Consider the following 12,500-nt stretch of genomic DNA (forward strand, 5'->3'; position numbering starts at 1 on the left):
TGTAGAATGTGTTTGTGTTTACTGTCAAGTTTAAACAGTTGTCATTTCACTGACTGAAGAGAGAAGTACTTCAGCTCTGTGGGGGTGAACGTACACAAATACAAATACAAATGCCGACACTTTCTTTATTGCTTTATTTTGTCAACATGCCATATTGTGGTTATTTAAAATATATAATAATATTAATAATAATAGGCCTGCCATTGATTTAAAATGAACTTAACTGCCTCCAGGAAAACAATCTGTCCACAGAAATCTAGTTCCTGAGCAGCAGCTAAACAAAGGTGTTGCTTAGCAACAGACGGAGCATCAGGGTGACTTGGAGTCAGCACATTAACATTTTAAATGAAGTGAGGTTCAGCTTCAGGTGTTTTCATCTAGTTTCATATAGTGAGGAAGACGATAAGAATATTAAGGAGTAAAACATTTCAGATACAAATATAAAGGCCGATATAATTCAAAATAAAAGCAGTGGTTTCATAGATCAGTTATCGAAACCATTTGACGAAGAAATGTAACTGAGGGTCCGACTTTATTATAAATAACAATAAATAAAAAGAAAACACACATACACCCAAATATGTATAATTTTTCTGCATTGTTTGTTCATAAACGCAGATATTAATATGTCTCAGTTTTGCTCATGCAACCAACCACCGCCTTTAAATTGAAAAGCTACCAACACAGTAGTTTCTGTGTTTTTATATAACCTGCCTCTTTATTCTCTGTGTTCTCTTTCGTCCACTTATAACTCAGTGTCAGCTCCTGCTGTGACAGTGATTAATGTCTGTGCTGCCACACAAGCCTTAAAGACATAGAAATCAAATCAAATGTTTATTATCTGAAACACATAGGTTCCTCAAGTCATCATCTCGGGCCCCAGATCTAATATTTTGCTGAAATGGCTAAATCAGTGTAGCGGCACACAGCCTGAGGCCCGCGATCCCGCTGAGCTGAACCTGAACCTGTTGGTGGTTAAATGATCCTTGTGTTCGCAGCTTGGGTTCTGAGTTTATCTTTCGCTGTCTGTCCTGAAGCCAGTAATATTTAATTCAGCTGCCAGGGGAGGCGAGGTGTGTTTGTGCGTTTGTGTGTTTTCCCCTGCGGCAACACCAACTTGACAATCCCCCACCCCCGCAAATCACCGCCCGCACAGGGTCTGTGCTCCCTCTGCTAAGCTCGCACACTTCACTGACCGCACAACAGACGGCAATCACGACACTTTGTGCAATCAAACGCACACAAACACACATTTCTCTGTCCCAGCAGATAAACAACAGCTTTGTTTATCCTTTTGTCTCCTCATGAAAGTTTTCATTCAGCACCACTCCAGGAAAGCAGAGAGAGAGTGTGTGTGTGTGAGTGTGAGTGAGTGAGTGAGTGAGTGAGTGTGTGTGTGTGTTTATTTCCTGCGGCACCCAACAGTCACCAGTCATGGACGATGAGCTGCTCAGACAGTGTTGCCCATTCAGGCGAGTCGAGTTCAGTCAGTGTGTCCAGAGGGAGACAGAAGAAGAAGAAGTGAAATATTACACGTCTCATCTTTTCTTTTTCTGGAGTTTGCAAAGTTTGACGTGATGTTTATTTTCTCCGTCGTTGGGTTAATGAACTTTTATAACCACACCCTTAACTTTCTTCCTTTTAAGGATGATTGAAATGAATAATCACAAAAAACATCAAGTCAGAAATACTCTTTGTTTCTTATTCTGTTGTTTCCTGTTGTGTGTGTGTGTGTGACTGTGTCTCTGTTGTATCTTCCAGGTCTCCAGTGATGGCAGGCGGACTCTTCGCTGTGAACACGAAGTGGTTCTGGGAACTGGGAGGATATGACACGGGTCTGGAGATCTGGGGAGGAGAACAGTACGAGATCTCCTTCAAGGTGAAAACCAGTTTCAATATTACCTTAATACCACATTTAAGCTTTAACACAACCATCAACCAATTCAAAACATGACAGAATAGAACAAGAACGATGTAATGTAAACATGTATAATGTGAAGCAGTTATAGTCATTGTTACAAGAATGTCATATACATCTTCTTATCTATCTTCTACAGTCCAGATATATTGAGAGTTCCTCTCACAAGGCCTTAATGGCGTCGCTCTGCTCCTCTGCTCATATTTACCAGTTTTATTTTGCTTTATTTTAAACCACAGACTGGGTCTTGCAGCATTTATTTTGTGATGTGAGGATGAATTATGTTCAGATTTCCCCCCAGAGCTCTTTTCACTTTTACGTGCGATCGCTGCTTCTGAGCTCAGCTGCATCCAAAACAACACGTGCTGTGTTCTGACATTAACTCGCTTTCAGCGCTCGTCCCATGTGTTCGTCCTAATGTGTTGTTTATCCACAGGTAAACACACAAAAGACCTGTTGAGAAAACGAGTTGCTCCTCATTATAGTTTCCATCCTTGTCTCTGTGATTTGAGCCAAACGCACTCTTGTTGCGCCGGAGACTCTCCACGTTCATCATACTCAGAATTCCATATTACATTAAGCCTTTGTCTGCTGCTTCAGCTTGAATTATTCTACAGTGAAGCCATAACTGTGTGTGACTCGGCCGGCCCGTCCCCCTCCCCCCTCTTGTCACTGAGCTCCGGACACACAGAGCAACCCGTCACAATAATTGAATTCTGCTTTGATTGAGTAAGGACTTTTGGCGTCTCACTCAATTAAGCACAAAGGCCAGGGCTGGCTGGTTGGATTTGATTGGACATATGCTGCAGTGTGATACCACCACCAGTTTTCCATAAAAGGGACATTTCCAGCGCGGCCGCGTTTGTTGCTGATGAAGATTGAACAGCCAAATCAAATTTACTGTCGGGGTCGTTTCACCTTCTGCTGCGACTTCATATTAATGCGCGTGTGGCTTTATTTTGCTAACTGCTGCTGAATAATATAAATAAAACATTCAGGATATTGCATGTGCATGATTCGCACAGAACAAAACAATTCAGCATTTTGCTTCCACGGAGGAAACAGCAGGAGTTTAACAGAGCGGTTTGAGAGCGGAAATAACAGAAGGAGATTTTATGAAAGTATGATTTAAAAAAAAAAACATGCATTGCCAAATGTTTGATGCAACTAGAAATTCAAAAAAAGTAAAGACTCCTTCATCTTGTTGCCTGTAAAGGTTCAGTTTGTTTAGTGACAGCGATCAGAGTGGATCTTACAAACTAAGTGAATAAACCGTTCCTGTTCACGCTCACGTGCGACGGAGCTGCAGTGACAGGTTCACAGACTGAAGGGGGGGGGGGGCACTGTCTGTGCTCTGCTGGGTCATAGCTGTGTTCCTTAGCAGGTTATCACCACCAGCTGCTCATCACTGGAACACCACCTGAAACACAGAAACTCTTTAAACAGGAGCATCTCTGTAGCTGCTGACCTGGGGAATGTACGTGAGAATGTAGAAGCTGGTGTTGATGTTGATGTTCTACTCAGACACCCCCCACCCCCCCCCCCCCACCCCCCCCTCTCACTGGAATGCTCCAGGGATTCTCCTGTTGTTGGGAACGTGTCTGACTCAGAGAATCTCCTGCTGTGTTCCTCATATGTGAAAGAAAGAACTCCAGACAATTGAGTCTGGACACTGTCTGGAGTTCATGCCTGAAAACGACTACAGAGACCCCCCCCCCCCCCCCCGTGCCTCTGGTGCTGTGGGGGTGGTGTTCATGTTTGCAGGTGAGCACATTGTAGAAGTCATGTGTTAGAGTTGAGTGATAAGACTTTCAATTTAATCCGACTGGCGCTGACTCCAGCTCTTGATTCCCCCCCCCCCCCCTGCAGCCAGACGCCCCGGTTATTAAGCTCAAGTGTTTCAGTGCAGGGATGAAGAGGAGGGAAGGGATTGGCGCAGCGGGTCACACGGCGAGATGCGGAACGGGTGGATTCCATCTGTTATTTCCCCAGATTGTGTTTGTCCGAGCTGGCGCGGGGCAACACAACCTGACAAGGTGGAATTGAATTGAAACAGCAGGCAGCTGATGTCCACTCTGGAGAATCAGGAAGTGAGCGCGATGCAGAATATGAACAAACTGAATAGAAATTAGAAAATTAAAAAAAAGGTAGTGCAGCAGTCGAGAAAAGAGCGTTTCCCTGATTACTGATGCCTAAGTTTCCTCCTCTTCCTCCTCCTCCTCCTCCTCCTCCTCCTCCTCTTCCTCCTCCTCCTCCTCCTCCTCGACACAGACACTAAACTCAAACCAAGCACTGGACGTCAATGTGGAGTTTAACTTGAAAAATATTAGTTTTTTAGTTTTTCTATTTGGACCTTTTTGTCAGGACAGGAGTGGATTCAGGAGGATGTGGAGGACGATGCTCTGAGGTGGGAGGAGGTCAAGAGAAAGTTTGAATAAGCCAAACATAACTGGATTCATGTCGAACACTAGAAACCTCCTGCTTCACAGTTTGTTCTTTTTTACATTGATTATGATTTATTTAAACTGCTGGTTGGTTTCTATTTATTTCCAGTTAGCTCGTGAAACTTCATGGACAGAAACTTTAATTATTTAAGTCCTGTATCAAGTTAAAATGTCAGAAATTCAGTGGTTCCTCCTCTTCTTATCTGTTGTATGTTGTAAATAGAAATGTGTTTGACTTGTTCTCTGTTGGTCAGATAAAAAGGAAATGTCAGTGAGCATTTCTGATATTTTTCCCCCAATTGCAATTATTTGAATAATTGAAAAACATTTCTTTAGCCAATAATTCATTTTGATCACCAGCGTCCCTGCTGCTAACATATTGTTAAAAATTAGCCTCATTGCTCACACAGCAATTTTTGTTGTATTGTTTAGTGATATTGAAGCTTGATGGTGATTGATGGTGATTGATTGATGACAGGAGCTCATAAAGTCACGTTGACAATAATCAATGTAGAATTGATGCACAGTGATGGATCATCATCATTGTGCTGCACCATCATGTTTTCATCTGTGTCTCTTTAGCAGGATTCATAAAAACTAAGATAGTTAAGACAAGATAACTTTACTGTCACTGCACCAGTACAATACAGGGGAATTCAGTTTCGTCCTGTCGATGAGCCCATTAGAATAGAATCAAAGAATAAAAGAATAAACATACCATACAAACTAAAGACACTATAAAGATATGAATAACTAAGATCAAACAACAGATAAAATACTACATACATTTTTATTCATCGTGCATTTTCTTACTTTCTTTGACACTGTGACACGTTATTCAGCATTTTCATTAATTTCTCTAGAGAATAATTAAAGAATATAAATCCAACATGTTAAGGTGACTGATATTTAGTCTTTGAAATCTGGGGCAGATTTCAATAAATCTAGTGGATGTAGTGAATTTTATGTCGTTTCATAAGAGGAGAGTCGGGAGCTGGCGGCAAAATGCTTTGGACTTTATTGACTTTATTTTACTTCCATTTCCTTTGACTCGTTTCCTCAGGGTTAACTTGTTACTCAGGAGATGTGACAATTAGATTTCCTGCTGTTTGAGTTTCATACTGGACAGAAATTACTATAAAAAACAATGGCCGGCTTGAACTATAAGGAAAATATGTTTAAAACTGTTAAAACGCAGCAGCACGGTTCACAGAATGAAGACTTGGCTCTGTGGGGTAAAATGTGAGTGTGTAGTACTGTGAGTGTGTAGTACTGTGAGTGTGTAGTAATGTGAGTGTGTAGTACTGTGAGTGTGTAGTACTGTGAGTGTGTAGTAAAGGCTGTGAACCAGTAACAGCAGTGCATTGTGGTCCTCGTACCTGCCCGAGCTCGTGAACTAAGCTTCCGCTGTGTCACACTTTCAAAGGTTTCTGCCACACTAACGTAAATGCACGAGTTCAGCAGGGCACCGCAGAGTGGAAATTATCAATACGCTGCATAAAAAGATGTAAATCTTAAAGAGCTCTCGCGCTGTTGGAACGTTCTGACCTTCTGTCCTCAGACTGTTCTGAACAAGATTAAAGAAAAATGTGTATCTGTAATATTTCCAAAACCCTGACTTCCCCTGAGCGGCGGAACAAATCCCATTTCAGTCTTAATCGTCGAGCTGAGCGTGATTGACGTGCTTGTTCTCTTTCATGTCGTTTACGCTCTCCGGTCTCTGTGCAATCGAGAACCCCCCCCCCCCCCCCCCCGAAAACTTTCCAGTAATTTGGGAGCGTTGTTTTAAAATGTTGCCGTCGTCTCTCTGCACTTCTTTGTAGATAATCATCTGCATTTGTTCCGTTTTTTGTCCTTTGATGTGATCCAACATCACTTTAATGCGTCGGGTTGTAAACACAAGTCGTACTTTCGTTCTTTGCCCTCATCCCTCTTTCCTAGAATTCACTCAACAAACCCTGCGACCCCTCAGGTCCCTGTTTATCTCTCCACCTCTTCCATCTGTCATTTCTTTTTATTTATTAACTTTATCTGCTTCATCACGTCTTCGCACGCTCTCGTTTCCTCACACCGTCTGCGTCACATCTCCTGGGATCTGTTGACCTTGTCAGCTCATCAGATCATTGCACCTCCGCCCTGATACCGTCCTTCATCGGTGTCTCTCTCTGTGCCTCTGCAGGTGTGGATGTGTGGTGGTCGGATGGAGGACATCCCCTGCTCCAGGGTGGGACACATCTACAGGAAGTACGTCCCCTACAAGGTCCCTGGAGGAGTCAGTCTTGCTAAGGTGAGTCTCAGTGTGGACACAAGGATTTGTTGAGGGGACAATATCTTTATTTCCTTTTCTGATGTGTTGTCTTTACGTTCATGTGTCTGTGCGAAAGTCTGATTGTCGAATGTTTTACAAAGAACATTTGGGATTTTTTTCCATTTTAGCACCTTCAGTATCTTCTAACTTGTTTTTTCAACATGTTTACGAACCCCCAGTTTTTCCAGATATGATCTCAAGCTTCTTTATTTCATTTGCTCCACACGTGTGTGAGAGATGTTTTTTCTCTGGCCTGTAGCCGGACTCTATTCCTCATGCATGACTCAGCCTCAGTCTGACACCTGGCTCTGTTCGGCTCGGCTGAATATGTAATTAAACCTATTGGCCTCTGTTTTTGTCCCGCCGCTCTGACCATTAACCCCAGAGTGACGCTGCAGTGAATGTTAATATCAGACAGGCAGCAGCTTTAACTATTCTGAAAAACTCAGCGTCCCTCCGGCTGTGATGAATTCAGTTCGGTCTCCTGTGTCCTTCTCTTCGTTATAGCTTCAAAAGAACCAAGAACATTTCATGAACATGTTTTTCTTTTCACCTGATTCACTTCAGGGTTCTGCATCGCAGGTCAGATCGTTTCAAAACAACTCTTTATAAACCAAGATAAAAAAAACACTTTGGATATAATTTGTGAATTCATCAAAAAGAGCTTTTTTCTTTTGCTCATCACACAATGAACTCTCTGAACGTTTTCACTCGGCTGGTGGTCGAGAAAGAAAAGTCTCCTTTGGTTCTGGTGCCAAACAGACTGAAGCGCTCCGTTAAAGCTGGGATCAGACAACAGGAGGTTTGGGCCCAGATTCTGGAAATCTGGTCGGGAACCTCGGTTGGTGTTCGGTGCAGATTATCTGGTCACGTGAGGTGATACAGAGACTTTGTTAAAGCCCCAGAAAACCCCTATGATTATCAAACAGGTTTAATATTTAAGAAATGGGGGGGTTACATCAGTACGAGAGGAGAGTCGAGCTTTTGAAATGGTGACGTCAGAACAAGCTACCGAACTGTAAAGTGGTGATTAGAACCTCACCTCCAGTTTTCACTGAAGAAGAGACTGAAGTCGTGTTGACTGCGTCTCGCCAAACGTTTCAGACTCATTTCTTCTTCTGTAACTCCATGACGTCTCCATCATGTTTGTTTTTATTTGCATCGTCTTCCTCATAAAGTGACGTGAGAAAAGAGGTGACGTGACTTTGTGCGTCGCTCCCTCTGAAGCAATTATCTATCCTGTAGTTTATCAAGTACCATTATTTTCATGTTTGAGATTAGAGAGAAGAATATCTGCCAAGTTTCTCCTCTAGTGTCTGATGAAACACGATTTCAAATACTGGATTGTGAAACTCCTGTAGTCTGAGCCCAGTTATAAGGAAAATTAACACACTTTAATTCGGTGTAATGACAAGTTCACACAACACAATGTGCTGCCTGGTGATGTGGAGTCTCTCACCTGGAGAAACCTCAGCCTGGTGTGTGTCTGCTCTCATTGGCTGAAGCAGCTGTCCATTTGTCTGGATACTTCATCGAGAGGGAGGAGACGATGTGTCGGCAAATCCTGTTTCAGATCGAGCTGGATGGCTCCGTGCTGGGGTTTCAGTTCCAGTAGATTTCACCATGGCTATTGAGATAGATGCCGAAATTAATTAGAATCCAGAAATATCCACAAACAATCCTGTGTGTGTGTGTGTGTGTGTGTGTGTGTGTGTGTGTGTGTGTGTGTGTGTGTGTGTGTGTGTGTGTGTGTGTGTGTGTGTGTGTGTGTGTGTGTGTGTGTGTGTGTGTGTGTGTGTGTGTGTGTCAGTGGTTCCCCTGGAGTCCAGTCACCATGGAGGGAGATAAAACCACTGAACTCCACTTCACCTGGAGTCTGAGTTTAGCTGCAGGCAATAAGCTTTGCTACAGGGAGAGTGTGTGTGTCGGTGTGTGTCTGTGTGTGTGTGTGTTCCTCTGAAGGCAGGAGGATTTGTATCAGTTTTTTCCTGGGAGGCTCAGCGGACCTGAGATCCTCATTCTTCTCAGCGTCCGTACCCACGCGGCTGCGTACATCTGTATTCCCAGTCATGCGCTCGTACCTCCGAGCCCGACAGGAGTTTTCTCTCGCTGCTCAACACCTCAAAGACTTAAGGTGGATGGGCCTCCCGTTGCGCCGCTGTAAATCTTTCATGTTTGCAATTGTCTGAGCTTAAAGAACCTGTTGGAGAATCTGCCTGCACTGCAGCGGCTGTAGCTCAGTTTGTATCCGACTCTTTTTCTTTTTTTCCTTTACTCCACTTATGCATTTTCTCCCTGGAAGGAGATGCTTTCACACTGATTGATGCAGCACGCGTGATGAAAGCATATGGACGCTGCTTTCTCTGTGCATTAAAGCCACTAAATGCATAATTTAGTGGCCTAAATGCTGGATGAATAATGCATTACAGCCAGTGTCCGTACTTTTTTAGATATTATTTCCAAGCTGCCCTCATTAAGTCCTCTGCAAAAACATCTTGCACCAAATTATAGATGCACGCCACAAAAAAAAATCAAGCCGACTCAACACATCGTGACGTGATATAAAGAGACATTTAAAGATGAGCCACAGAAAATGGGTCTCACCTCAAACAGCAGGAAATCAGCTCCCATCTCTCGCATCTAATAGGCTTGTATGGTGAAGTGTATATAGGCCACACTAACTAACAGGAGAGTTATACAGGATGAGGAAAGGTGGTGTCAGGTTATTTCTGGAATATCTGAGGACACACATCTCACCTTTATCTGAAAGTTAAAACCATCTGTGTTTCACATGCAAGTTTCACACGGTTCACAAAGTTCCAGCTCGACAGAACTTTTCCTGAATAAGAAGTCGTGTTCTAAAGCTGCAGGTGGTTCAATGATAAGATTTAGTCAAATAAAAACATTATGATTCCGCCCTCAACTATTATTAATGTTTAATGTTTCTCTGCAATACTGAAGATACATTTAGTACATTCACGTGTGTTATGAATATTCAAAATAACAAAATATATTATTGTTTTATACGTGATGCTCAAATCTCTTAAATGCTTGTTTTTTCAAAAAATAAAACTTTTGTGAAGACGTCTTTTTTCCCAACTTCCCAAAACTGTATCACATATAACTATAAACTATAAAAATCAGGTATTTACAGCAGCCCCACAAAGCCACTTTTAAAATATAGCTCTGCGGAGATGATTTTATAATAAATCATCCATTTGAAGTCATGATCACCTTTTGTCTCGCTGGTTTTATTCACTTGATTAAAGTATAAAATAAAAGACTTTAAAGAGGAAAGAGAATCCACCCTGTGAATTAACTGAGTTCAGTGATTTAGTTTTGTTCTTCGTTCCTGATTTGAGTCGAGTGTCTTCCATCGTTCCATCGCCTGCCTCGTGGGGGATGACGACAGGCTCCTGTGCGATGACTGGACCAGCGTCCGCTGCAGCTTTGATCAGACGTGTCAGATCAGTCAGAACATGGCAGGAAGCACGGATGATGGTTTCAGTGAAGAAACTGAATAATCTGCCACCGGGCCAGTTGCTAGCAGTTCACAGGGGAACTCACTTTCTGCTGCATCACTCAGCAAACTTCAGAAAGGGTTTTGAGATTTTGAGCAGAATGTGAATCCCAATGAGGCAAATTAGTGATTTTTGTTGAACTTTTCTTGACTTTTCTCTGTCGGTTGTTAGAAACGTTTCCGAAAAGTGAAATGAAAGCAAACGTTCGCTCTGATTTCAGAACCTGAAGCGCGTGGCCGAGGTGTGGATGGACGAATACGCCGAGTACATCTACCAGCGTCGGCCCGAGTACCGCCACCTGTCGGCGGGAGACATGACGGTGCAGAAGGAGCTGAGGAACCGGCTCAACTGCAAGAACTTCAAGTGGTTCATGAGCGAGGTGGCGTGGGACCTGCCCAAGCACTACCCACCGGTGGAGCCCCCTGCTGCTGCCTGGGGGGAGGTACAGGCGACCTTTATACCTTCAACGCACGAACAGAACAAGATTAAAGTCACAAAGTCAAAACGGAGACTTTAAAAAAAAGTGTCCTAATGGCAGATGTGTTGTTGTTTGTGTCGCAGATCCGTAACGTGGGCAGTGGGATGTGTATGGAGAGTAAACACTTTGTGTCAGGGAGCCCCGTCCGTCTGGAGAGCTGCATCAAGGGACGGGGGGAGGTGAGCTGGAGCCACGGACAGGTGAGCCACCACGAAATTCATTTAGATGCAAGATCTGAAACTGTTAGTGAGCAGCAGCGCCCCCTGCAGCCACACGCTGTGATTAATCCTGTTTTGCGTGATGACGTGGTTTTCACGTGTATAAAAAACAAAGTCTATCAACAATGAGTCTTTAAAAAAGAAACTGCTATAAAATGTGTTGTTTTTCTTATATTTATTTCTTAGAGTGACTGAAGGGATTATTCTCCAAATCTGCATTTGTAGGATTTCAGTCTTCACAGATTTGGGCCAACAGATTATATTTGGTTTAATTGGTGTCGCAGACGGTCTCGTCCCTTTGACTGTTTCCACTCGTCTCATGTCTGTGCAGGAGAACGTCTGAGTGGATAAAAGCAAACTGCTGCTCTTCAGATCACTGAAAATGTTTTGATGGGTTCTGGATTAACAAAACATCACAAAACATTTGAAAAAGAGAAAATCTGCACACCTCAAGCTCTCGGATGTATTTTCCTTCTCAGAATTCACCAGACTCAGAAGTCGGAGTAAAAGCCTTAAAACGTCACGGGAGCTTGAGGTCTGTGGATCTTCTCTCTTTCAAACGTGACAGGCCGTTCTGTCCCGAGAGGAATCACGAGACGCCAGCCCCGCTGACAGATTGTCTCCTTAGTAATTGCATTTCTTCTGCTGGACACACAATAAAAGTCAAATGAAGCTCCGCAGACACGCAAACAAGTCCCTCACACACTCATCCCACGGCTTCATTATCTTTGCATTGCCCTGAAGGAGTCTGTTTGTTCTCACACGTCACCCTGAGGATCTTACAGCCGAGCTCATAATGCCGCCTTAATGGATTGAATGTCCCCTTTTGTCTCCGCAGCTGGAACACTGCACCTCAGAGCTCTGACACTTTAATTGCTTTAATCTGAAGATGCATTGTGGTTTAATCTGCGTCGCGGTTGCGATCTGTGTTTGTGCGCCAGCGAGAAATGGATTCGCTGCAAATCACGGGAGTGGAGCCCGGCAACCGTGAGTCGGAGCTCTTTGATTCAGTCGAGAAGAATCCGAGGAGCTGATTTAGACAGTTTGTGAGTCACCGACCATTCAAATGTTTTTATTATCAGATGAGAGAGCGATTAAGAAAAATAAACCGAGCTATAAAACGAACGTGGAGCATCAAGAACTTCATCGATCGCAGCGTCGTCACTCTCCCGAGTTCGGTGACTCGTCGTGATCTCGTTGCAGTTTATAGACGATGATCAAACACTGTGATGATCAAAGAAGATGATTAATCAGCTATAACGTCACACACACCACAATGATTAAATATATAATAACAGACTATATATTTTATGGTTATTTGATGATATATAAAGGGGGTGAAACCTCATGATTGACAGCTGAGACTGACTCAGGATTGGTTGAGTGAATCGGCTTCACAACACGATCACTACTTCACAGACTCTGACTCCAAATGACGTCAGGAGCCTGATATTTTGTGGAAAACAACTTAAAATAAATAAAATGGTGTCAAACTGAGTTTAAAGGTCAGAACCAGAGTCTGAAGGAGACTGATGATAAAGTCCCTGCATCTAGAATTGTAAAGTCAAAGTTATAAACTGCTGAGTTGACACTGGAGAGGTAAACGAAATGTA

General features: G+C 43.2%; 1 protein-coding gene across 2 annotated transcripts in view; it reads left to right on the forward strand.

Annotated features, from left to right (window-relative positions):
* The window catches only part of LOC117774365 (polypeptide N-acetylgalactosaminyltransferase 10-like), a 70,856-nt gene that overhangs the window by 53,991 nt on the left and 4,365 nt on the right, over positions 1–12,500 (forward strand). For both annotated transcript variants that reach the window (XR_004616056.1, XM_034606756.1), the window contains exons 7-10: positions 1,762–1,879; positions 6,542–6,649; positions 10,412–10,633; positions 10,753–10,869. Coding sequence is in view for 1 of the 2 variants with exons in the window: in XM_034606756.1 (XP_034462647.1) it covers positions 1,762–1,879; positions 6,542–6,649; positions 10,412–10,633; positions 10,753–10,869 (565 nt within the window). In the remaining variant the exon portion in view is untranslated. The remainder of the gene's footprint in view (positions 1–1,761; positions 1,880–6,541; positions 6,650–10,411; positions 10,634–10,752; positions 10,870–12,500) is intronic.

This window comes from Hippoglossus hippoglossus, chromosome 14 (genome assembly GCF_009819705.1).
Source record: "Hippoglossus hippoglossus isolate fHipHip1 chromosome 14, fHipHip1.pri, whole genome shotgun sequence".
In the NCBI taxonomy this organism is placed as follows: Eukaryota; Metazoa; Chordata; class Actinopteri; order Pleuronectiformes; family Pleuronectidae; genus Hippoglossus; species Hippoglossus hippoglossus.